Source organism: Nannobrachium achirus (assembly GCF_963921795.1).
Source record: "Nannobrachium achirus genome assembly, chromosome: 11".
NCBI lineage: Eukaryota > Metazoa > Chordata > Actinopteri > Myctophiformes > Myctophidae > Nannobrachium > Nannobrachium achirus.
The window spans coordinates 39234456-39258310 of record NC_137820.1 but is presented as its reverse complement, the minus strand read 5'-3'; the positions used below and the strand labels follow the sequence as shown (position 1 = coordinate 39258310).

Below are 23855 nucleotides of genomic sequence, written 5' to 3'. Positions count from 1 at the left end.
ACGTGTACACATAGACATCAAAGGGGGCTTGAGCTCCTGCCCTTTTACCCGTCTGTAAAAAGTGCCCTTTCCAGACCACGAATGCATGTTTTGCCTTGCCTTGTCCAAACTCTCCTGAACTGGAATGCAGCATATTATGTTGAAAGAATTGCCCTCTCTTTGTAGAAATCCATGTCGTTACGCCACATCTCCAGTATTGACTTGATTATGCTTAGTTCAGTGTGGTATCAAGTACCGACTGCGACTCTCTAACATTCTCTGCATGTCCCTGATCCTAGAGAAACAGTGCTTACAGTGACTCATTTCACCCATCCTCCATTCACAAGCACAGCGTGACCATGAGAGCTGAATGCAATTCAGAGGACCTCAAGTAGCAAATTGAGATTGTTTTGATCTTGTAAAGAGTTTAAACTAAATGCCACTGTGCTGTATTTTCTAAGTCGAAGAAGGTCGCTTGAAGAATGTAATGGAATGCATTCATATAGCACCTTTCTAGAAAAACTTTATCCACTTCTGCCCTATATTTCATTGACCTGGGTCACCCAAGGGTTTGTACTGGGTCCCCTCCCTTATCCCCAGTGGTTATCAACCCTTTTCATATCAAGGCACACTATTTATTCAGCATTTGATCTACACACCACCATTTGAAGAGATTTAGCCACTCAGGCAGACCCCAAAACCTTTTCGTTATCATTAGATAAGATTTTGTCCACAATTCCATGCTGTATTGATATGGGATAGTTGAGATAACAGGCAAACGTTGATCAAGATAACAATTCTTCTACTTTCTCTAATGTGTTTAACAATAATTTAACACTTTCATTTTACACTCTCAAGAATTAAAGATCTATACGGGTCGATTTGGTTACCAACTCTCCATTATTTAGCTGGGGATCACCTAGAACCCCCTCAAGGACCAGTGGTTCCCGGACCACTGGTTGAAAACCACTGCCCAAATCTCCTCGCTGTCGCCATCCGTCTCCCACTTGCAGGGATGGAAAGTAACAAAGCACATTTTCTAATAAGTACTGTACTTGGGTACAGTTCTGGCGTAGTCTAGTTACAGTGCTTTAGTGTTTTTTAGTTCTGACGTAGTCTAGTTACAGTGCTTTAGTGTTTTGTTTATACTTTACCAAACTACTGTACATTTCAGGTGGTAATTATTGTTCTTTTCACTGCAAGACATTTGACAACTTTAGTTACTACCAGTTACTTTGCTGACTGATTATTAATACAAAACATTCACAAGGATTATGCATGCGAGTACACAATTAATATTATTATCGGTTAAAGGACAACTTCGCCCTAAATCACTTCTAGTCTCATTTTCCTACTTATATTGATCCAAAAAGTCCATGGGGTCTTTTAGGCAGAAATGTCCCTGTTGTCCTGTTTCCCCTGCAGAACCCAGCAGCCCTTATAGCATAGAGTGGAGCCTATAAGCCTATCGCTTTTACACTATTTGTTGTGGTCAAAGGTGTTTTTATTTTTCATGAATGTGGTACTAGTTGTCATACAAACAGATCCATGTCATCGTTGTCCCACACAAGCCATCACACTCTGCTAAACAGATGTTATGCTTTTTTGTGTTTTGCCAAGTCCTGGAAAAGATGCCCTGTGATTAGCCAGTATAGTCACTTTGATTGGCCGAATGCTCACCCCAAAACATTATTTATGAGATTGTGGTGGCTTTTGTGGGACAACCAAGGCATGGATGTGTTAATGACAACTAGTAACACATTCATGAAAAAGAAAATCACTTTTGACCACAACAATAATAGTGTAAAAGTGATAAGCTTATAGGCTCCACTCTATGCTATGACAGCTGCTGCGTTCTGCTGGGGAAACTGGACAACAGGGCCTAATAGACCCCAAGGACAGTCATTTGGGATCAATATAAGTAGGAAAATGAGACTAGAAGTGATTTAGGGCAGACTTGTCCTTTAAGATACTCTTTACCAGCTGCAGCATTTACAGTGATTAATACTTAATGCATGACCAATTGTGAAATTTGGCTTTCTGTTACCAAGTACTTCCATCAATGACAGAACCTACATGTGCTTCTACTGCTGTCTCTTTTGTCTTTTTCGCTCTCTCTTTCCCTCTCCCTCCCTCCCTCCGTCTCCTTCCCTCAATTTGCGGAACACATTTTCTCACTTAACATGCTCGTGCTCATGTGAGGTCCTCAATGCCCCATTTCATGGATGAGGTGCATGTTTAATTTCCTCCCAGGCAGCAGTAATGCATGAGGCCCTGGGATTCACATCAATGCCGAGAGTGTTGTTCACACGTGGCTGACTTGACCACAGTGAGAGAGAGAGCCTTTTTATTTTATATCGCACCGTTGTTGTCTTTCGATTTTATTTGTCTCAATAATTACCAGTTTGCCTTTGTTAAGGCTGTTTATGTGGAGCACTAGGGGGTCAAAATGGGTTCTGTGGACCCCCAGGGGTCCTTGAAGGGGTTCCAGAGGGTTCCCAGCAAACATATTTGTATATTATCACAATCAGTTTAACTACTTTAACCTTATAATTCAAAAATGTCCGATCTACAAACTTTTTGCTATTACTCAAATATTCTGTACGGGGGTCCCTGGTAGTTTGGAGTTTGTGACCAAATACATATCAATTGTTATTTTTACTGAGAACCACTGAGAAGGGGAGTCAGTCATGCTGGAGCAGATAGAGCTAACTTGCTATATGCCATCAGTGATAGCCTACTATCGTCTCTGTGTGCAACCGCAGTCCTTGGGTCACTTATGCCTGTTGATATTCCAAAGTTGTTTTTGGAATTAACATTTTATTATTATATAAACATGTTAGGTCAAAATAGAGCACAGAGGTTTGGTTGAACAGACTCCAAATACAGATTTTGGTCGGAAATCGTTTTTCCTCGCTTAGTGTGTCTAATAGCTCAATGCCATCTCAGTGGAATTAGCATTTTGCATTAGTGTCAAGCGCTCGCATGGTTAACTGCTGAAGGATGGCTTCTGTCTCGTAGCGCCTCCATTACCTCCCGGGTCAATGCGTTTCAGATAAGCTGTGCATGTCTTTGTTATAGCAGGATATCTGGCTCTTTCAATGGGAGTGAATAAGGTACGTATATCTGATCTCAGCTGGCAGGATATTGGAAGAATAGACTCCTTTGTTCCTGGGTTTTCAAGGTGGCAGTTTGCATGTCGGCGTCTTTAAGCGTTGCTGCGCGCCTAACTTGGATGAATGTCTCAAGAGCACAATAATGCTGCTTTGAAGAGCAAGATCTTTGCACTCGAGTTGGCGGCGGTGCTTCCGTAGAACTCAGAGATTTCTTGTACTGTATGCATACATACATTGCATTAGCTACTTTATCCAAAGCACTTCATAATGTGCATTTCGTATAAGTACTGTAGGTCAGAGAGGCTTTATCAGCCAGAACGCAGGAGTCTATCTCCGTTAGAATGCTTTAGACCCCTGGGAGATGGATTGCTGATGTGGAGCGCAACACCTGACATCAGCTCAAAGCACTTACCGCACGACTTGCCACACCCAAGCCGGGCTACTCATACACTGAGTTTGCGGTGCCCGGGATCGTACGTACTGTATGACGGTCATTGCAGTCGAATGGCGGGTGCTCTACTGACTGAGCTACCTGGGAACAAAACAATTATTGCATTACATTCACACACCGATCCCAGAGGTTACCATGAGGCGCTGCTCATCAGGAGCAGTTACAGGGGTTCAGTGTCTTGCTCAAGGGCACTTCCAACACAAAGCCACAAATCGAACACTCCAGTTCCCAGGCGGCCACTCTACCTCCCGAGGTATAGGAGTGTATACAGTATGTACCCATGTATACTGCCCAGTTAGTACAGGACATGCTCACGAATATACAAAGTGCACTTTCATGCCTGCACATACACTCTCTCTCTCTCTCTCTCTCTCTCTCTCTCTCTCTCACCCACACACACACACACGCGCGTGCACACACTTGATCTGGGAGAATAATCAAAGCTCAGGAACATCACCTCATTGATTATTCATGACCTTGCATGGTGTGTACATTGTGTGTACATTGTGTGTTCATTATGTGTATATCTTATTCATGACACAGCTCATGATCTGGCTGTCTGTTGTTCTAATGACTAATTGAGGCTTATTGAACGTGTTGTTTGTGTGTGTTTGTGTCATGATGCAGTGTATCGTTGCTGCTGGGCAGAAACCACTTAAATGTCCATATTTTAAGTTTTTAGTTGAACGCCCCACATGATCACACTGCAGTGTCACACAAAAGCATCAAAAGTAGCAGATATACAAGCTCAAAGTGCGGCGCGAAGCAACTCGTTTTGAGCTTGTAGATCTGCTACTTTTGCTGTTTTTGAATTTGAATCCTGTTTAAACATAAAGAGGTTTCCACCCTGACCCGACAGAGATGATTATGCAAATTGAAAGTCAATACAACAATATAAAAATACTCTTACTAAAGTATACTATGTATTTAGTCCTATATTGAAAAACATAATAACTAAAGTAGTACCGAAGAGTACATTTTTCTAAATTTGTCAAACCTTTCAGATAATAGCTGATCTACATTCTCGCGCTGCGACGCGTGGTGAGTTTATAGATCAACTTTTTTAGAATAACGGAAGTATAACATAGGGATTCGTTGTGTGTTTTGGATTAATAATCTAAAAGTTACCAAAATAACTAGTAACTAAAGCTGTCAAATAATTGTAGTGCGAAAAAGGACAATAATTTGTCTCTGAGACGTATAGTTAAGTAGAAGTAAACACTCATGAAATACTCAAGAAAGTTAAAGAACCTCAACATTGTATAGGTACAGTACTGAGTTGCTTAGTTACTTTCCACCATTGATGAACATTTGGAACGGGATTACACTGAGCAAAGTTATCATTTCCAGTTTGCATTAGCTTAATTCTGACGGTGTCAGATCCAATGACATGAGAGACGAGCACTACAGTACAATATGTGAGAACTGTGTTATGAACCATACTCATTTATTTATGAGTGAGCACAGTAGTGTTATGACTAGCACGATGCTGAAGAAGGTGTGGAACAAAGCAGGGGCTTATTTATTTTAATCTGTGGCTGAAAAAGAGTTTGTATGGATTTAAGGATTAGATTAGTTACAGTTCAGGCCATTATTTGGCACCAACTACAAAGCATTGTACGTGCGTGTGTGTGCGCGCACGCACACATGTGTGTGTGTGTGTGTGTGTGTGTGTACTTGTGTGTGCGTGCGTGCTGTGCATGAGCATGTGGGTATGTTTGTGTGTGTGATTGTGTGCACTTGTGTGTGAAATCCCAGATACTGTACTAGGTAACGTACCCCTACAGGGGCATGTCCTCACAGACGCCTGGTCTAGCCAGAGTCTAGCCAGCGTAATTCCTTGTCTACCGTACGCCTGGTTTATATACTTACGTAGTTGTGCATACAGTAGCATTGTTCTGTGTTTGTACTGCTTGTAGAACAGCTATGTTAGGTGCATGACACTGGCACGCAACTAGTGGTGGAAAAAGTACTCACATTTGTTACTTATTAAAGGAGTAGTTCACCCCCAAAATGTATTTTTTCTATTGATTACTCACGCCATGGAGACTTGGGTTCAATAATATTTTTTTGTGTTTGTCTCATTACTAAGACAAAAAAATTATTATAGTAAATTTACTCACATTGATTCCGGATGGGGACCCGAATGCATTTGGGTCCCCATCCGGAATCAATGGGGGTACATTTATTGTAATAAAAGTTTTGTCTTAGGAATGCGACAAATACAAAAAAATGTTATTGAACTCAAGTCTAGATCTCCATTGCGTGAGTAATCAATAGGTGGAAAAAAGTTGATGGATGATTGATGGATTAGTTGATTAGTTGATTGTTTGAATACATTATTAACAAGATTATTAAAAGGATCCTTGGCTAATAAGATATAACAACTCCCGTCAGAAGTTGATGATGTCATATGTCCATGTGTGGTGGTCCAGCCCTATGGAATGTATGCAATGCATGTGCAATAAAAACAAACGTAATGCTTCCTACGGTTAATATGAGCATCAAAACAATATTTTAAATACTTTTATTGCACATGAATTCCATGCATTTCATAGGGCTGGACCACACATGGACAAATGACATCATCAAAATGCGACAGGAGTTGTCCCTATTGAGTGAAAGATGAACTATTTCTGAAATAAATGAAATATTTAAGGTGTTAGGGATTAGTCAGGGATCCTTTTTAACTGCTGCATCGTCTGAAGGAAGCCAAACTAAAATAAGTTTCACTCTTATGTACCTGTCCACAAGTTATAACAGTAAAGCACCACCTTTTCAACCTGGAACTTTGACCCGGGTTGTTTGTTGGCCATTTTAACCCACGACCCTGTTTGTTTTGTGTTGTCGCCCCAGATGACGCCCCAGGCTACGGGCCGGTGTTCGAGGAGCAGCCGGTGGACACCATCTACCCTGAGGAGTCGCCTGAGGCCAAGATCACCATGACCTGCCGGGCCAGAGCCAACCCTCCTGCCACATACAAGTAATATATGTTTACTATATACTGTACCAGAGCCAACCCTCCTGCCACATACAAGTAATATATGTTTACTATATACTGTACCAGGGCCAACCCACCTGCCACATACAAGTAATATATGTTTACTATATACTGTACCAGGGCCAACCCACCTGCCACATACAAGTAATATATCGTCACTGTCGGGCAGAAACCTCGTATCTCCAAGTTTCAAATTTGTAATTTTTTTCGCAAAGCAAAGCCCTGCTTCATCATACAAGGCCGTCGCACAAAAGTAGTGAAAACAGCAGATCTGCAAGCACACAACGCCTTGCGGTGCGAGTCGTTGTGTGCTTGTAGATTGGCTGTTTTCACTAGTTTAGTTAATTTTTTAAATGATAAATACGAAATGAATGGTTTCGGACATACAAGGTTTCCACCCGACAACGACGATATGTTTACTATATACTGTCCCAGGGCCAACCCACCTGCCACATACAAGTAATATAGGTTTACTGTCCACCTGTTTCCGTGGGAATTTACTGTAGAATTATGTGTGGGACACATCCGGAGAACAGCTGACATACAAGCTCACGTCGCATCGCAGATGCAACCGTTGTGAGAATGTAGATCACACTCGGCTGTGATGCCGGAACTGCCACCCTGTATGTATTTTGTTTGTTTTGGCATTGATGGTGTGTGTGTGTGTGTGTGTGTGTGTGTGTGTGTGTGTGTGTGTGTGTGTGTGTGTGTGTGTGTGTGTGTGTGTGTGTGTGTGTGTGTGTGTGTGTGTGTGTGTGTGTGTGTGTGTGTGTGTGTGTGTGTGTGTGTGTGTGTGTGTGCGTGCGTGCGTGCGTGCGCGACTCTTACATTGTGTAGCTGTTTTGGCCGCTTCTTTCCAACAATGCTCGATCAAAGTGAGCATATTTTTTTAAATCTCGAATAGTTTGCTATATTGTTTTTGTCATTGTCAAAGAACCTGTCACAACTCATATCACCCACAGCAGGTGTTTGTTAGTTTCCCCAACAGTCCGCTAACAAGAGTTTAAAACGTTAAATTACGACACGCCAACAAAGCCATGATGTTGGCACAGTTCAGCGACAGTCAGCAACAACATCGCCACCGGTGCCTCCGTCTCATTTCACTCAGCGCTGCTGAAAATTAAAAATCTTTTTTAGACGATCCATTTCAATTTAAATGTAAATGTATGTAAATAGCTAGGGTGACCATACGTCCTCTTTTGCCCGGACATGTCCTCTTTTAGGGGGCTGTCCGGCCGGTCCGGGGGGGTTTTATAAATCCCTTCAAATGTCCGGGGTTTAAGCACGGACATTTACAATGCACGTTCAATGGTTCTTTTGGAAACACACTGTGAGAGGCGCTAACCCCGGAACGTGTATTATTCATACTACTCTCTGCCTGCGATCCCTCCCTCCCTCAGCCTGTATCGCTTTCAGATCAGAGGCAGAGCAGAGCAGAGCTCTGCAGCAGATCGCGCAGCGCAGAGCCAAACGAACTGCAAACGCTATTAATGCTCACTCCCTCAGCAACTGTGTTTACATTGGTGAAGTCTTGCCTGCTATTCCCTCAATCCTGGTCTAAAAATGACGGGAGACGGCTCTACGGATGCGTATCGGCGAGGCGAAGGTGCTCGCGACGACCGCGGCTTTCAATCACTGATGAAATGCACAAAAAGTGCGAGTGACCAACATTGAGAAGCAGAGCGTTCTGTCAGCAAAGCTTGGTAGTCTTCTGTGTCCATTTAGGCATTTACAATTATAAAAGTTCTGCTTCAAGCCCATAACACTGCAAAGTAGCTTACAAGACAGTCTGTGCGAGGTGAGAGCTCTTCTGCTAACTAAATTGACAGAATCTTTTCTACAACCTTGTAAAGCAGAAGATACGGCGGTTTGAATAATGGGCTACCTCTCTTTTATTTAGTTACAAAGCTGAACGTTCATACAGGAGCCAAAAGGCATACTTTATCAGTGGATCTCTAGATTTGTAAAGGGTCCAATTGGAACCCCCTCAAAATTGAATACATAATAGGCTATTAGTGGTATAGGGCATAATTGAGCGGTAAACTAGTAATAGAAAAAAAAAATGGGGGAAAAATTATATATATATATATATATATATGCCGGGTAGAGTGTCCTCTTTTTGGATTTTCAGAATATGGTCACCCTATAAATAGCTGCTTCTCCACCACATCATCCAAATCAGTTTGACTGTCGCGGAGCCCATGATTTGGGTGTCGGGGGAGAGGGAATTAGTTTTGACCGTCGCTGGTGTTGGCTACATATGCATTCATTTACAGTGCTGTCAGCTAAGCCTCTTGAGGTCTTGAATGAGATGCCGAAAAGGACCTTGTTATTGCGTCTACTCTCAAGATCAGCAAGCGCCGCTTTCAGACATTCATATGCAGTTGAGATCAATTGGCACCAGCCATTTAACACATATGGTGCCAACCCCGAGTTTCCCGAGTTTGTATTGGTACTAGTGCTGTGCCAACCCCGAGTTTCCCGAGTTTGGGCCGTTTTTGAAAAAAAAAAAAAAAAAAAAAAATTCAAATTTTTTTTTTGGACCTCCAGAAATGTATTAGGCATGATCGCGATCGCGAAATTGCATGTTTAACCCCCATACCAACCCATTCTTTCAAACATGGCAGCCATGTTTGTTTACATCTGAAGAAAACATAATGGCCCATAAATCATGAATGCCTGAACGGATTTCCAAGCGGATTTTTTTGTTTGAAAGCTGTGAACAGCATCTAAACACGTGGTGCATCATCTAGGCATGGGCGTGCACTTTTTACACACTTGCACAATTTCATGGAAGTCTATGGTAACCATGGCAACGCGGGACATTGGCCGGAAAAAATCATTGCAACATAAGTGTTAAGATATGAGGACGATTCTACAGTTTTCTGAAAAACCTATGTTTCTGTATCAGTGGTGCTCAAACCTTTTCATGTCAAGGACCCCCAAAATGATGTGTATTTGGCCGCCAACCCCCATCTCAAAATATCTTTTGTTCCAGGGACCCCCAGAAGCAAAGATTTGAGTAAAAAAAGAAGAAGAAGGAAACGCCATGGTGCGATCACCACTGGCATGACCACTGGCATCACCAGGAATGCTGGTCCCTCATTGACTGTTAATGATGACGTTGCCAGAACTGCTGGTCCCTGATCGGGCTACTGGCTTAAACAGACACACAACATACATACGCAGCCGAACGCAGTACTTAGCTCTTTCAATGCCACCTTTTCACCACTAGAGGACGCCCAATGGCCATAGAATGCTACATAGTCAAGTGCTGGTATATGCACAAGCCCTGCAGCCATGACTTGCCTGAACACTTTCCTTTGTGCATGTACAGGAAGAGGATGAAGTTAGCTTGAAGTTAGCTATTGGCTACCAAGCATTTTAGAAGCCCTATTTTCGGCAATTTAGCCATGATTAAACCTTGCACACCTCATGCATGGAATATGGATATGCATGGAACAGAGAAAATGAGCTCTAAAGATCCTGGATTGCATTGGAGTGGATGGTAAATATCGGCGGTGCGACGCTCTCGCGGGCCGTGTAAACGGATGACGAAAAAAAATAGTTCGGGATCGGCACTCTGATAAGGACAAATAAAGCCGAACTAGTTCGGGATTGGCACTGTAAGAGTTAGTAATAACCCCCCCCCCCAACCTGGAATGGCCCGGCCGTTCGGGAGTTGTCCCACATTTCTCAGTGGTCAGCTCTTCCCTGGGCAGATCTATATGCTCACAGTTCGTCATTGCGACCACTATGAAAACCGGCACATCTTGCACGTACCGGTACCTCCGTCACACCTGACACTGTGGTTCTATGGGTTTTGTCTGTGGTTCTATGGGTTTGTCGCTCTGACATCATGCTCTGATGTCAGGGGAACCACTCTTAACAGAATGGGTTTGCCGCTCTGATATCACACTCTGGCTTGATGTCCCTTTTATGCCCATACATGGAGATCGCTGATGTCATCACAAGTCACACTTGCATCACGCTCTGGCTTAATGTCCCTTTTATGCCCATATATGGAGATCGCTGATGTCATCACGAGTCACATTTGCAAATTAATTAAGTCCTTGTCCGTTTTATGCCCATATATGGAGATCCCTGTCCCGATGTCATCGATATTATGGCATATCTGGGAATGCCCATATTTGGAAATGCTCATATATGGGCATGTTCTGACATCACATTGTTGACTATCATGCAGGGGTCTCCATATATGGGTAACTGGTCCGATATACATGACTGGCCAGATGGCCCTTTTGGGGCGAGGTCACATGACGCCCTGAGACGTCTTACTAGTATACTGTAAGCACGTTGCGTTGTTGTGAGCTTGTAGATCTGTTTTATTCTGTGGACGTCATGGTGCACATAACCCAGCATAAATCAGCCGTGTATAATCCCATGATTCCACACCTTTTTGTTTCTACTCAGGTGGAGGCTGGACGACTCGGACATCGACATGTCCGCGGACGACCACTACAGCCTGGTGGTAGGCAACCTGGTCATCACCAACCCAGTGAAGAGCAAGCACGTGGGGAAGTACTCCTGCATGGCCCAGAACATCTACGGCACGGCCATCAGCCGAGAAGCCTCTGTCCAGTTCGGATGTGAGTGTCACGAGTTTGACCCCCCCCCCAGTGGTGTAAAGCAGTGGTTCTCAACCTGTGGGTTAGGGTTCCCAAATTGGGATGATTGACTTAATGTGCAACATTGTTTTCTCACTTAACAGTAAAGAAACCAACATTAAGTTTCAGTGTTTAGAGGGTATCTGCACATTTCTAAAGTGACAATTTAAGGGCTTTTTAATTACTCTAAAATGACAAATTAAACATTGGCCAAATTGTCAAATATTTGATGCTGACATTGTGAAAATAGCTGATCTACATGCTTGTGAGCATGTAGATCTGCAATTTTCACAATAGAACCGTCTTATACAAAATGCAATGCCTCAACTCTTAGTGCTCGTCAGGGTGGGGGGTCCCCCAGTTAAAATATTTTGGGGGTCACAGCCAGAAAAGGTTGAGAACCACTGGTGTAAAGTAACTAAGTACATTTAACTCAAGTACTGTACTTAAATACAGTTTTTACTTCACTGGAGTATTTCCAATTTTCAGTACTTTTACTTCTACGACTACATCTTAGAGGCAAATATTGGACTTTTTGCTCCATTACAATTATTAAAAAACTTTAGTTAGTACTAGTGACTTTGTAGATTTTGATTATCATTACAACACAAGTTGAAAATAGCCAAGAAGATCTATAGTCTCACAATGTGCCGCGATGCGACACATTGTGAGTTTGTAGATCGTCTGATTTTCATACATTTTATACATTTGAAAACTTGTGAAATGTGACATTCTGCATAAGTGAACACTTTCTCCTTTTGGTACGTTGCATACATGTTGATGGCAATACTTTTGTACTTGTAACTCAAGTACATTTAGAATTCCGGACTATTACTTGTATTGTAGCCTATTGTATTTCTACATTGCACTGTTGCTTCTTTTACTTAAGTAAGTAATGTGAGTACTTTTTCCACCACTGGCAGTGACCTCCTCTAATCCGTAAATGCACCGTGCCCTTCCAACAATGTGTTGCCCCACAGTTGGCACTTTCACGCATGTTAGGAGAACTGTGATTGCGCGGGGAAGCGGGGGACTACAGTTTAATCATAACTGGCGTTGCAAAGTGGGAATTTGAATGGTCCAACTCTGTTAAGCCATTTTGGGCTAATAGTAGTTTTCAATGAAGAGAATTGCTGCGCTAAACCAGTACAAATGAGCCATGGTTTCCTTTCTTTTGTAAGGTTTGTGTAAGGTTTTGAGGACATTGTGTTGAAATTAGGCTTGGGAGAGTATTATCGAAGGAATTCTGAGCAGAATTCTCCATCATGTTGAGGCAAATCGAGTCACTTTGTATTTTGTAAGTTAAAACTTTATTGCATGAACTCACTGAAGAAGTACAGTCAACACATTGGTCGGGTGGTAAAGTAGTTCTCTAAACCAATGAGAGACCAGACCATCCTTATACACAGAAAGCCTGTGCCATTGTCAAAGCTGTAGATATAAAGGTGCCCTCGAGGACTCTCACGTTGTGGGAACCAGTTATCGAATGCATCAGCTTTGAAAGACAGCAACGATTATGTAAAGAACTTCTTCCACAGCATGGCGGAACCACCTCTGTTTGACGGTTCATCTCTAATGATTCCATATCCCTTTCTCTCTCACAGACCTTGATTTCTTCTCGTCAGAGGAGAGGGAGGCAGTTTACGTGAAAGAGGGACAGGGGGCCGTGCTGCTTTGCGCCCCTCCACCTCATTACCCAGGTATGTACTCTCCTGGACACCGTAATGATACACTAGTGCTATGATGCTGGGCAGACCTGTAGCCTAAAGTTATAGCATTAGCATCTAATTAGTTATATAATAGCATCACATTTAACACCAAAAATATCCCATAGCATACAGTAAAGGCTTGTTATTCTAGAGCTGCTGTCCTCTTGTCTCTTGAGGTTGAAATCCAATGAAAGTATGCCCTCTACTGGCAAAGGACTGAATTGTCCCTTTTTAATGGTCTGAGATCTACTGTAATGGCCATATAAATAAGAGTATTTTATTTCTAACATGTCAGGGTATTTGTGCTCCTCTTCTATTCTATATTATGGCTTGAGCTGGGGTGGACACTTTTACTTTCCCTACACCATAAAATCGTCAGTGTTTACTTAACTGAGAGTATAAAAATGTGCGTTAGGTATGTTGCGCACACACGTCTGTACTTTTGTTGTGGCCTTGTTTTGCCGTAACTTGTCCGTCTCTGTATTGCGCATTTCAATCTACTATCAAACGCGTTTCTATTAATATGGCAGCACAGCTCCAGAAATGTTTCATATTCAGGCTCATGCAAATGAATCCATCAAAAAGCGCAGCCAAGTGGAAACCATGGTTACCTCCCTCTCTGCCACCGTTCCAGAATTAGCAAGTTAAAGTGTTTACAGATGCCACTGCGTCACTTCTCCTCATCACATTAGTTTTTATTTGAAAGGTCAACGACTGCTTGAATGACAAATCCCCCTCGACACCAAACAAAGGCATCATTTATTATTATTTTATTTTTTTGTTGATATGTTTCATTCATTGATAGTAGTGGAAATGAACAGGAAATAGGGAGAGAGAGATGGCGAGCAATTTCTCATTACTCTACCAAGCTGTTGAATCTGTGTTCACGCCATGACCTTGATGCACAGGTTTCGTCAGGTCGGGCTGCAACTATCAATTATTTTCTAAGTGATTATTCTATCCATTACCTTTTCGATTAATCTAACCAGTAAGACTCCCTAATCGGGAGATAAGCGACCGTCAGGTCGCATGTTAAAATGTGCCTTCAGTATTAGCATTGTTCCCGTTGCAGCCGTGCTGTCGTTCCGGTGGATGCTGAACGAGTTCCCCATCTTCATCCCGCTGGACAAGAGGCGCTTCGTCTCGCAGAGGACGGGCAACCTGTACATCTCCAAGGTGGACCTGCAGGTAGGGGATGGGAGGATAATCGTTATTATTGCGATTATAATAACGATTATTACATATTTAAATTTTTGTTGTGATTTTCCACTGTCATACACTAGGAATCGGCTTTTGTCGAGCTGCAAATTCAGTACCACTTACAGCTCTCCATACTAACAGACCTGTAAAAGAGTGCATTTGGTCCCCAAAAAAACCTCAATCTATAGTGTCGGCGGCGCGACGTATTCCGGGGTGCCGATCCCGATCTAGTCCGGCTTTTTTAATAAAATGAATTAATTAATCGGAGGCCTCAACGAAGCCCCGGTCTAATTTTCCATCCAGGCCCGGGGGCCACAATTCTGTTTACATCGGCCCGCGAGAGGGTAACGCCGCCGCATCGCGCCGCCGAATCCAATACAAACTCACATCTTTGGAGCTCATTTTCTCTGAACTGTGTTCTTATGTTAGCGGGAAAGTTTTATTTACGGCTAAATCACCGAAAATCGATCTTCTAAATGAGTGTTAGCCTATAGCAATCCTGTAGCCATTTTCATCCGGGGCTTTTTCATCACATGCACAAACGTGACCATGCACGTCACTGCTACGTGAGTCCCTGTATGTTGCAACGCTCCTCTATGAGAGGGACCCTGGCCACTCAACAGACTTTGGCGCCCCCAAGTGGCCCGGCACAGTATGAGTTAACACAGTCCCTGCCAAAAATAACCCTGTCTATGTAGCTCCCTGCCAGGGCCGATAATCCAGAGAATTTAATAAGCTTTGGTTAAAATATATCCACGACTTTCCAACGCCCCACCACGGGTTGCATCTGCGACACGACGTGAGCTTGTATATCTGCTGTTAAACTGGAAGTGTGGTCCAAACAGGTCCAAATAATCTCCAGTAAACTCCCGCTGAAACAGGTGGATACAGTATATTTTTTTATCGAAAACCGGCACTAAAAAAGCGGAACTAAACCTCTCTGAACCTTTCTTCACGGACCCATTTGATCGCTGCACTATTACCATGGCAACCGGAAGCAGATTTCTTCCGAGCCATGGAATGGTTTCATTCACTCACTGTTTATACAAGACAGGAGCTAGTTCTTGAACGGATGGTCCGTTTTTCAAAGTTTTTTTTATTTATTTTGAAGCTGTGGACAACTTAAACACGCACGAACATGGTTGGGGTCCGATCATGCACGATGGATATTCTCGCGACCACGTTAAAAGGTAAGAGAAGAAAGGCAGTGAGCTACATAGGGACTTTCTCTGGACTATCGGGACTTAGACAATTAAGTAGTAAACACATTTTGACTATCGCGATAATATTGTTAAAATTGTTATTATGTTTTTTGCCACATTAATCGTGACACGTCATTTTCACATGGTCCCTTCCCTAACCTTCAGGACAGCGGCAACTACTCCTGCTTCGTCTCCAGCCAGTCCATCTCCAAGAGCGTCTTCTCCAAGTTCATCCCTCTCGTGCCCCTGGCCGAACGTCAGTACCTGCTCTTCTTCCTCCCTGTTCCTCACGTCATGTTCAGCTTCTCTTAGCCTCTCTGTTATTTTTGGAGCGGTGAAAGCGCTCCCAATAGACAGGTATGTCCGTGGGTATGTCCGTGGGTGGGTGGCTGGGTGGCTGGGTGGCTGGCTGGCTGGCCGTGTCCGTAGCCTGGCAATACCTTGAGTGGCCACACACAACACACTAGTTAAAGGAGGGGCGCTGTTTCGTGCAGGCCAGGCACACTCAACACTCACACACACACACACACACGCATGCACGCACACACACACAAAATGTAAAAACATAGACCTAGAACACAGAATCAAAAACAGATCTAGAACATATAGAATCAAAAACATAGATCTAAAACATATAGAATCAAAAACATAGATCTAGAACACATAGAATCAAAAACATAGATCTAGAACACAGAATCAAAAACATAGATATAGAACATATAGAATCAAAAACATAGATCTAGAACACATAGAATCAAAAACATAGATCTAGAACACAGAATTAAAAACATAGATCTAGAACACATAAAATCAAAAACATAGATCTAGAACATATAGAATCAAAAACACCATATAGAATCAAAAACATAGATCTAGAACACATAGAATCAAAAACATAGATCTAGAACACATAGAATCAAAAACATAGATCTAGAACACAGAATCAAAAACATAGATATAGAACATATAGAATTAAAAACATAGATATAGAACACATAGAATCAAAAACATAGATATAGAACATATAGAATTAAAAACATAGATATAGAACACATAGAATCAAAAACAGACTCACACACACACACACACACACACACACACACACACACACGAACACACACACACACAGCACACACACACACACACACACACACACACACACACACACACACACACACACACACACACACACACACACACAGGGTATAGCTGCTCAGATTCAGGTATAGCTGCTCAGATTCACCGCTCCACTTCGAACCGAGGTTTGATTTTTTATGGAAGGTGTCGTCTCCGTCGGGTGGAAACCTCCTTGTTAGGTCCAAAACTCTTACCTTTCAGGATTCAAATCCGCAAAGGTAGCAAATCTACAAGCTCAAAACGCTGCTACTTTTGATGTTTTTGTGTAACGCTGTAGTGTGATCAAGTCGGGCGTTGATTCACTGAAAAACACAAAGAAGTTTGAATATGGAGATAGGAGGTTTCTGCCCGACAGCAAAGAAATGCTGCTTGTTCCATAGGCACTGTAGTGTTTCTTGTTTCATTAATAGACAGGGACAAACTGTAAAAACCTGATTAAAGGGTGTACCACGTTTTCTCAGTTGATTCTTATGTATTTCTTTCCTGTAGAATCCATTTCTGCAATGTACATCTTTGTGTTGTGCATAATTAATGAGATAATTAGCATATTTGACTAATTAATTAATGATGCACAATACAACAATATACATTGCAGAAATTGATTCTACAGGAAAGAATACATAAGGATCAAAGGATATAAAATTGTGTTGCAGATTAAACATTTTCATAGATTTCTGAGACAGCTTAGACTTGTTTGAAAGCAATATCATCAGTGTAGGTTATTGGTTTATTGTGTATTTTTAGACATTGAACGACTTGAACCGTCAATACTTACTTTTCTTTTCACTCTACACCAAATCTCTTTGCCAAGAATAGCAGATCGGCTGTTATTGGCTAATGTTCCACACAGAATAGGGTTACTAGGGTTCAAGTGTTTAATGTAGAACAAAATATAGTTCTTATCAAACAAAGATTTGGAGGACCCCCTGTAGTAACTCTGAGGACCCCAGAGGGGTCCCGGACCCCCTGTTGAAGACCCCTGACTTACACTACAGCGCCTTTAAAGATACGACCAAGATGAGGTGCTAGAGGTTGTGGCAGAAGGCAGGACAGGAGGAGGTTTTTTGGGTTCTTGCTGGCGGACAGGCAGGATGTGACTCTGCAGTATTGCAGAGGTAGATGTATTGATCGCTTTTCTCCCACCCCTAAAGACCTCTCTTTGATCCTAAAGCCGATATTGTTTTGTAAGATAAGAACCTTCCCGGTGTTATTGACGCTTTAATTCGATCTAGAGGATTGGATAGGCTAATCCCCCCCCATATGGTAGACAGCCAGGCTCCCAAAACTCTGCCATTAATTCGTGGTGGCAAAATCTGGACTGCTTGAACCATTTAATCACTTAAGCCCTATATACTGTACTTTCGTCCCCCAGGGTTCTGTACTAGGTGCCTTGCTGTTTTTCTTATCATTGTCGAGATCAGCCCAATCCACAAGTTCTCAACGCGTTGCGCTGGGGACGCCTTGTGAGCTTAAAAGTGGAGTAGTCATCGGCCCTTAGCCCTAGAAGAGGTTGAAGGTTGAAGTGATTAACTTGAAATGGAACCCATGACAGTTCATTTGAACACTTCCACAGTTCAGTTGAGTGGTGGAAGAAGTACAGATCCTTTTCCTTTTTTACTCAAGTAAATGTATCAATACCCCAAAGGAAATATTCTGTTGCAAGTCAAAGTACGGTGTTCAAAATGTACTTGGGTAAAATTACACAAGTATTGGCATAAAAATATACCTAAAGTACCAAAAGTAAAAGAAGTGATTATGCAGTGTGTCCCAGTTCACAAGTTCATCATGTACAAAAAAGACTTTGAAAATGGCAGATCTACAAGCTCACCACACATAACGCAGTGAGCTTGTAGGCCGGATATTTTCAAATGGCCAAAGTATGAATAAGGTTGAAGTGGTTTTGTAATAGTATTCAAAATCTTCAAACTAGTAACTATAAACTTTTTAAAATAATTGTAGTGGAGTAAAAGTATAAAACAAATTGTACTTTAACTCCAGTAAAGTAAAAGTACCTCAACGTTGTACTTAAGTAAAATGTACTTTAGTTGCTTTCCGCCACTGATAGATGTACCCGTGGTGGCAGTTCATTTTGACACATCCACCATTTAAACCAACACTCCCATGTTTGGTGTGTTGGACGACTCCGCAGCTTTCGCTGACGAGAATCAGAAAGCATTTGGTCTCCAGAGCCCAAAGAGCCTGAAGGACCACAAAACTTGAAGTGCTGACCATTATGATTCTTACTGGTTTTGTGTGTGTGTCTGGCCGCAGGAGCGTCACATTGGGGGGGAAGTGGGACTGAGTTACTAGGACCCAAGGTGGAGGGGCCTTAATTATTTTATACTTTAGCTCTTGAAAAATAGCAGATATACAAGCTCATAGCGCGGCACCGAGTGCCACGCTGCGAGCTTGTAGATCTTCTGTTTTTGAAAAGTCATTAAAATGTGTGCAAATCTTTGAATAGACCTATATGTATTTTCAAGCAAACATTTGTAACTCAAATTTTGCTTCTGGGGGGTTCCTGGAACTAAATATTTTGAGATGGGCCAAATACATATCATTTTGGGGGTCCTTCACATGAAAAGGTTTGAGCACCACTGACATTAAAAACATAGGTTTTTCCAAAAAACTTAGAAGGATTTTAAATATTCGAAGACACAAATTTTCACGATAAAAAAAAAAGAAAAAGAAAACAACAGATCTACAAGCTCGCAGCGCGGCACTCGGTGACGTGCTGTGAACTTATATCTGCTATTTTTCAATAGTTTCAAAAGCACAAAATAATGCGTAATAATGTGTTCATGGGGGGTCCAAAGTGAATCCTTGTACCCAGGGCCCAGAATTTGGTGCGACACCCCTGTCTGGCCGTGTCTGAGGGGAAAGGAGAGCCAAACCGGGCAGCTGTTACAGTGTTTTCCTTGGGGCCCTTCCCGGAGTCCCATCAATTATTCCATTGTTTGTGTTATTCTTGAGTTTGGCTAAAGCATCACCTGTGGCAAACACATCCTGAATGGTGGTCAGGACACAAGCTAGAATGTTCCATTCCATTAGAGAGGTCAGTCAGTCTCTCATGCATGCATGTGTTATGACTGCCGTGCTGTCTACATGAACTGACTGGAGCATAGCGCCCTCTGGCTGTGATGTGGTCCATTTTAACATGCCTGTGTGTCAGTGGTGTAAACCTCATTTCAGAGGCTAATGTTTTAATCTTTTACTCCACTAAAAGTATTTGAAAACTTTTGTTACTAGTTACTTTTTTGTTTTAGATTATTATTACAAAACATACATTGACCACTTCAACGCAATAGATTTCGGCCATTTGAGAATACAAGCTCACAAGACGCATTGTGAGCTTGGAGATTTTACATGTGTAACATGCAGAGTATTTCTACAGAGTATTTCTAAATTGCAGTATTGATACTTTTACTTATGTACAAAATTGGAGTACTTTTCCCACCACTGCAGTGGCGTGTGTGCGTGTGCGTGTACGTGTGCGTGTGTGTGTGTGTGTGTGTGTGTGTGTGTGTGTGTGTGTGTGTGTGTGTGTGCGAGCGTGTGCGTGTGTGTGTGTGTGAGAGAGAGAGAGAGAGATGAAGACATGGCTTTTACCTGAGTCATGTATTTTCTGCCTCCAGAAAAACACATTATTAATATACTGTCTAATATACTGTAAATGTTTTACAACTGTGTTCCTTGACCACTTAATCCGTCAACACCAAATCTCTTCGCCAAAATCAACTGACCTCCAGAATATGGATGCTTGAAGTGGTTACGTGTTAAAAAGTCCATGGAGCCGTGGTTTTGTTGGCAAATTAACTTTTTTTCTTTTTTTTTGCAGCTACTTGTTGCCTCAGGTCTGATAAGTGTGCATTTGTGTGTGTTTCAACTTCCAGGTTCTGTCAGGAAGTACCCCGCTGACATCACAGTCAAGTTCCCTGACACCACGGCTCTCGTGGGACAGAACGTCACCCTGGAATGCTTCGCGCTGGGGAAGTAAGCATGCACAGAGAGCACTGACTATCACTGCCTGGTGAAGTAAGCATGCACAGAGAGCACTGACTATCAGTGAATAAAGTGGACTCTCTAAATAATGCATGATAAAAGCAAACTGTGAGACTTCAGTCTAAACCGTTACCACTTAATACTTCTCTATACTTCCACTCCTTTTTTCTCATAGCAGTTCTAGAGGCTCACAATAATGTGAGCAGAGAGTTATCGCCCCAGAATAGAGATGCTAGGGTTCATGTGGTTGTGTTGTACGACAAATAGCTGAAGTAAGTGATCTGCAAGCTTGTGCTACTTTCGGATAATAAAAAATGGTTTTGTGGTTAATTGATACTACATTGTGCAAGTTTGCTGCTTATGCATAATATGCAACTCTACTGTAAACTTCCAACTCCCTCTTTGCTTTCTGCTTACATTCGATGAATGACAAATAGGGTCTGTTGCTGACTGATGCTCATACTTTAACCGGTACAAAAAGCAGTTGTCTCCTTAGTGCTAGTAGAAAAGTAGTAGAAAACTAAAGTTCATATCGCCTAACATTAAACTCATGTGCACATCAACTCACTATACAGTAGTAGTGAGTGGTAGTAGTAGTTGAAAATAAAAGGGAGCAAAATGTGCTTTTGTTTGTAGCTCGTGTTCCCACTTTGCTCAAAACAGTGGTGCACGCAAAAAGAATAGCAGATCTCCAAGCGCACAACACGTCACATCCGCTATTCATGGCATTCATCTGCGCGAGTCCGTCGAACAAAGACATTTAAATCAAGCGTCAGAGTGCATCGGTACTTCACACAGCATGCCATGAATCATGGGTCTTCTGTGATGATGGCTGCATTCATATTTTATGACCCCCTCCCAGCCCTATCCCTCAGATCCGCTGGAGGAAGGTGGACGGCGAGCTTCCCACCAATCACAAGGTGAGCATGGCGGGGGCCCACCTGCACCTTTACGACGTGCAGTTCGAGGACGGGGGAGCCTACGAGTGTGAAGCCTTCAACTCCAAGGGGAAGGACTACCACCGCGCACGAGTGACCGTGGAAGGTATGGTGGTATGGTGGTTTATGGCCTTTTTACCTGGTGTTGATGTCAGTTTGTGTGCAGCTTTATCTTAAAGGCTCGCTGACACGCCCCAAAATCATAATAGTATGATACAGTAGGTCACGTGGTCTCTCTGAAAACGGTCTGAAATAGTGTGAAACTCATGTCACAGTGTAATCTGCCCCTCGCCCCCCAACAACAGATGACCAGTACAGTAAGTAGTCTAAGTACAGTCAATTCATTTGATTGGCTTATAATTGCGCATTCCCACAATGACATCATAAAAATATTTACTCATTATTTTAAGATTACTTTTTAAAGTGACAGTACCCCTTTAGGTGACAGTACCCCTTTAAAAACCAGGGGTGGAAAAGGTAAACTATCTATTTTTGTACTCAAGTAAAAGTTGCAGTAACACTGTTACTACTACAATGCTTGTAAAAGGCCTTTAATTACAAAACTATTGGAATCTCTGTACATACTTATAGACACCCCCCCCCCCCCCCCCCCCCCAGAAAACAACCTTACAAGTGTACTTAAAGGAGTAGTTCACCCCCAAAAATTACGTATTTTCAAGTCTTGGATAGGAGACTCAGCAGGAGTCTGGTCTTCAAATTATTTAAGTACAGTACTTGGAGTAAATGCACTTGGTTACTTTCAACCACTGCTTTCCTGCTGTTTACATCAATACTTCATGTGCAGCTTTCTCTTAACACACACAATCAATAACCCCTCACACTTTGAGATCAATATCAGCTGTAATGGCCCTATGCAGTGGAGCAGGACTAGACTGTGCACTGCATGGGTTTTTCTTCTCACCAGTCACCTGATGTTTGACCAGCCGACCATGCCAAACACAGCGACAGTACCGTATGTTCAGTCTCAGGTCTGATCTTGCTCTGCATGTTGTCTACAGATCTACAGTAGGATCTATAGTAGTTTTTGTTATGCCTGCAATATTCCCGCAGATTATATTGTCTCTGTTGGGTCTAAACCTCATATGTCAAAAACTGTTACTTTTCAGGATTCTAATTCAGAAATAGCAAAAGTAGCAGATCTACAAGCTCGTTTCGAGTTCGCAGATCTGCTACTTTTCAGAATAAAAATCAGTAAGTAAAAAAGTGGGTGAAATTAATTTCCGTGCATAGTATTGAGCATCATATTGTTATTTCCATAGGAAAAAAAGTTAAGGGAAGAAGAAGGGGGAGATCAAACTAGAAACCAAATGACAAATTAGCTACATATTGATAGGTAGTACCTGGGTGTGAGCATAGCAGCATAATGCATACTGTGCATGATATACTTATGGACGTTGGTTACGGTGCTACAAAAACAACAACACACACACACACACACACACACACACACACACACACAAAGTTAAAATATGGAGATGGGAGGTTTCTGCCTGCCTCGCCATAGGGCATTCACGAATAGAGATTTTTAGTATTCGAATTATTCGACCTCAAAGTATTCGAATAGTCGAATATTCGACAGGACTGGCCAAACTGTCAAATATTAAGTAAGCAAGAGGAGAACATTGTGAAAATAGCAGATCTACATGCTCACAACGCCTCGCAACGCGAGGCGTTGTGAGCATGTAGATCTGCTATTTTCACAATATTTATCTGCAAAACCGAGTCACATTAAATACCTACAATTCCAAGTGCTTGTCAGGGTTGGGGGTCCCCAGCTCAAATATGTTTATTTTGGGGGTCACGGCCTAAAAAGGTTTGAGAAGCCCTGGTATAGAGCATTAACAAATTCATCCACCAGGGGCATTGACAACTCATTCTTATGACTTCCTATCTAGCCAAGCTTTATAAACTATATATTTGTTAAAGAGTAAACAATAAAAAAAGAAAAATAAGCGAATATTCAACTTCGGTGAACAACGTCGAATAGTGACTTTGATATTCGAATATTCGAATATTTTATGAATGCCATACCTTGCCGTTCTTCCCCTTTCTACAAAAACCAACCCCAGTTTAACGGCGATCGTCTCTTTCTCCTCTGCAGCCTTTCCAGAGTGGGTGGAACACATCAACAGCACAGAGAGAGACATCAACAGCGACTACACGTTGTCCTGCGTCGCCAGCGGCAAACCAAAGCCGCGCATCAGCTGGCTGAAGGACGGCACACCGGTAATATTCATAGACGTTTATATTGTCCCATGATGACAGAGACGTTTCGGCTGCAGTTGTTGTAGAAAAAAAGAAAAAGAAATCAAAATACTAAGAAAAAAAACTAAAACATAGAGCGCCACTTAAGAACCTGCACGCCCGACTCGGTGGGCACCAGCCAGAGAGTAGTCAGGGTGGCACAACCCTCCCGACAGACCACTGGCACTGCCAGGACAGGAAAGTACATCTTGTTTTCTGAGAGGGTT

General features: G+C 42.3%; 1 protein-coding gene across 1 annotated transcript in view; it reads left to right on the top strand.

Annotated features, from left to right (window-relative positions):
- cntn1a (contactin 1a) overlaps positions 1-23855 on the top strand; it is a gene marked incomplete at both ends in the record, with an annotated part of 79056 nt that overhangs the window by 13893 nt on the left and 41308 nt on the right. The window contains 8 exons of the mRNA XM_080737064.1: positions 6403-6529; positions 10982-11157; positions 12780-12875; positions 13957-14072; positions 15452-15542; positions 20317-20416; positions 21288-21469; positions 23486-23610. Of these exons, the coding sequence (XP_080593190.1) occupies positions 6403-6529; positions 10982-11157; positions 12780-12875; positions 13957-14072; positions 15452-15542; positions 20317-20416; positions 21288-21469; positions 23486-23610 (1013 nt within the window). The remainder of the gene's footprint in view (positions 1-6402; positions 6530-10981; positions 11158-12779; positions 12876-13956; positions 14073-15451; positions 15543-20316; positions 20417-21287; positions 21470-23485; positions 23611-23855) is intronic.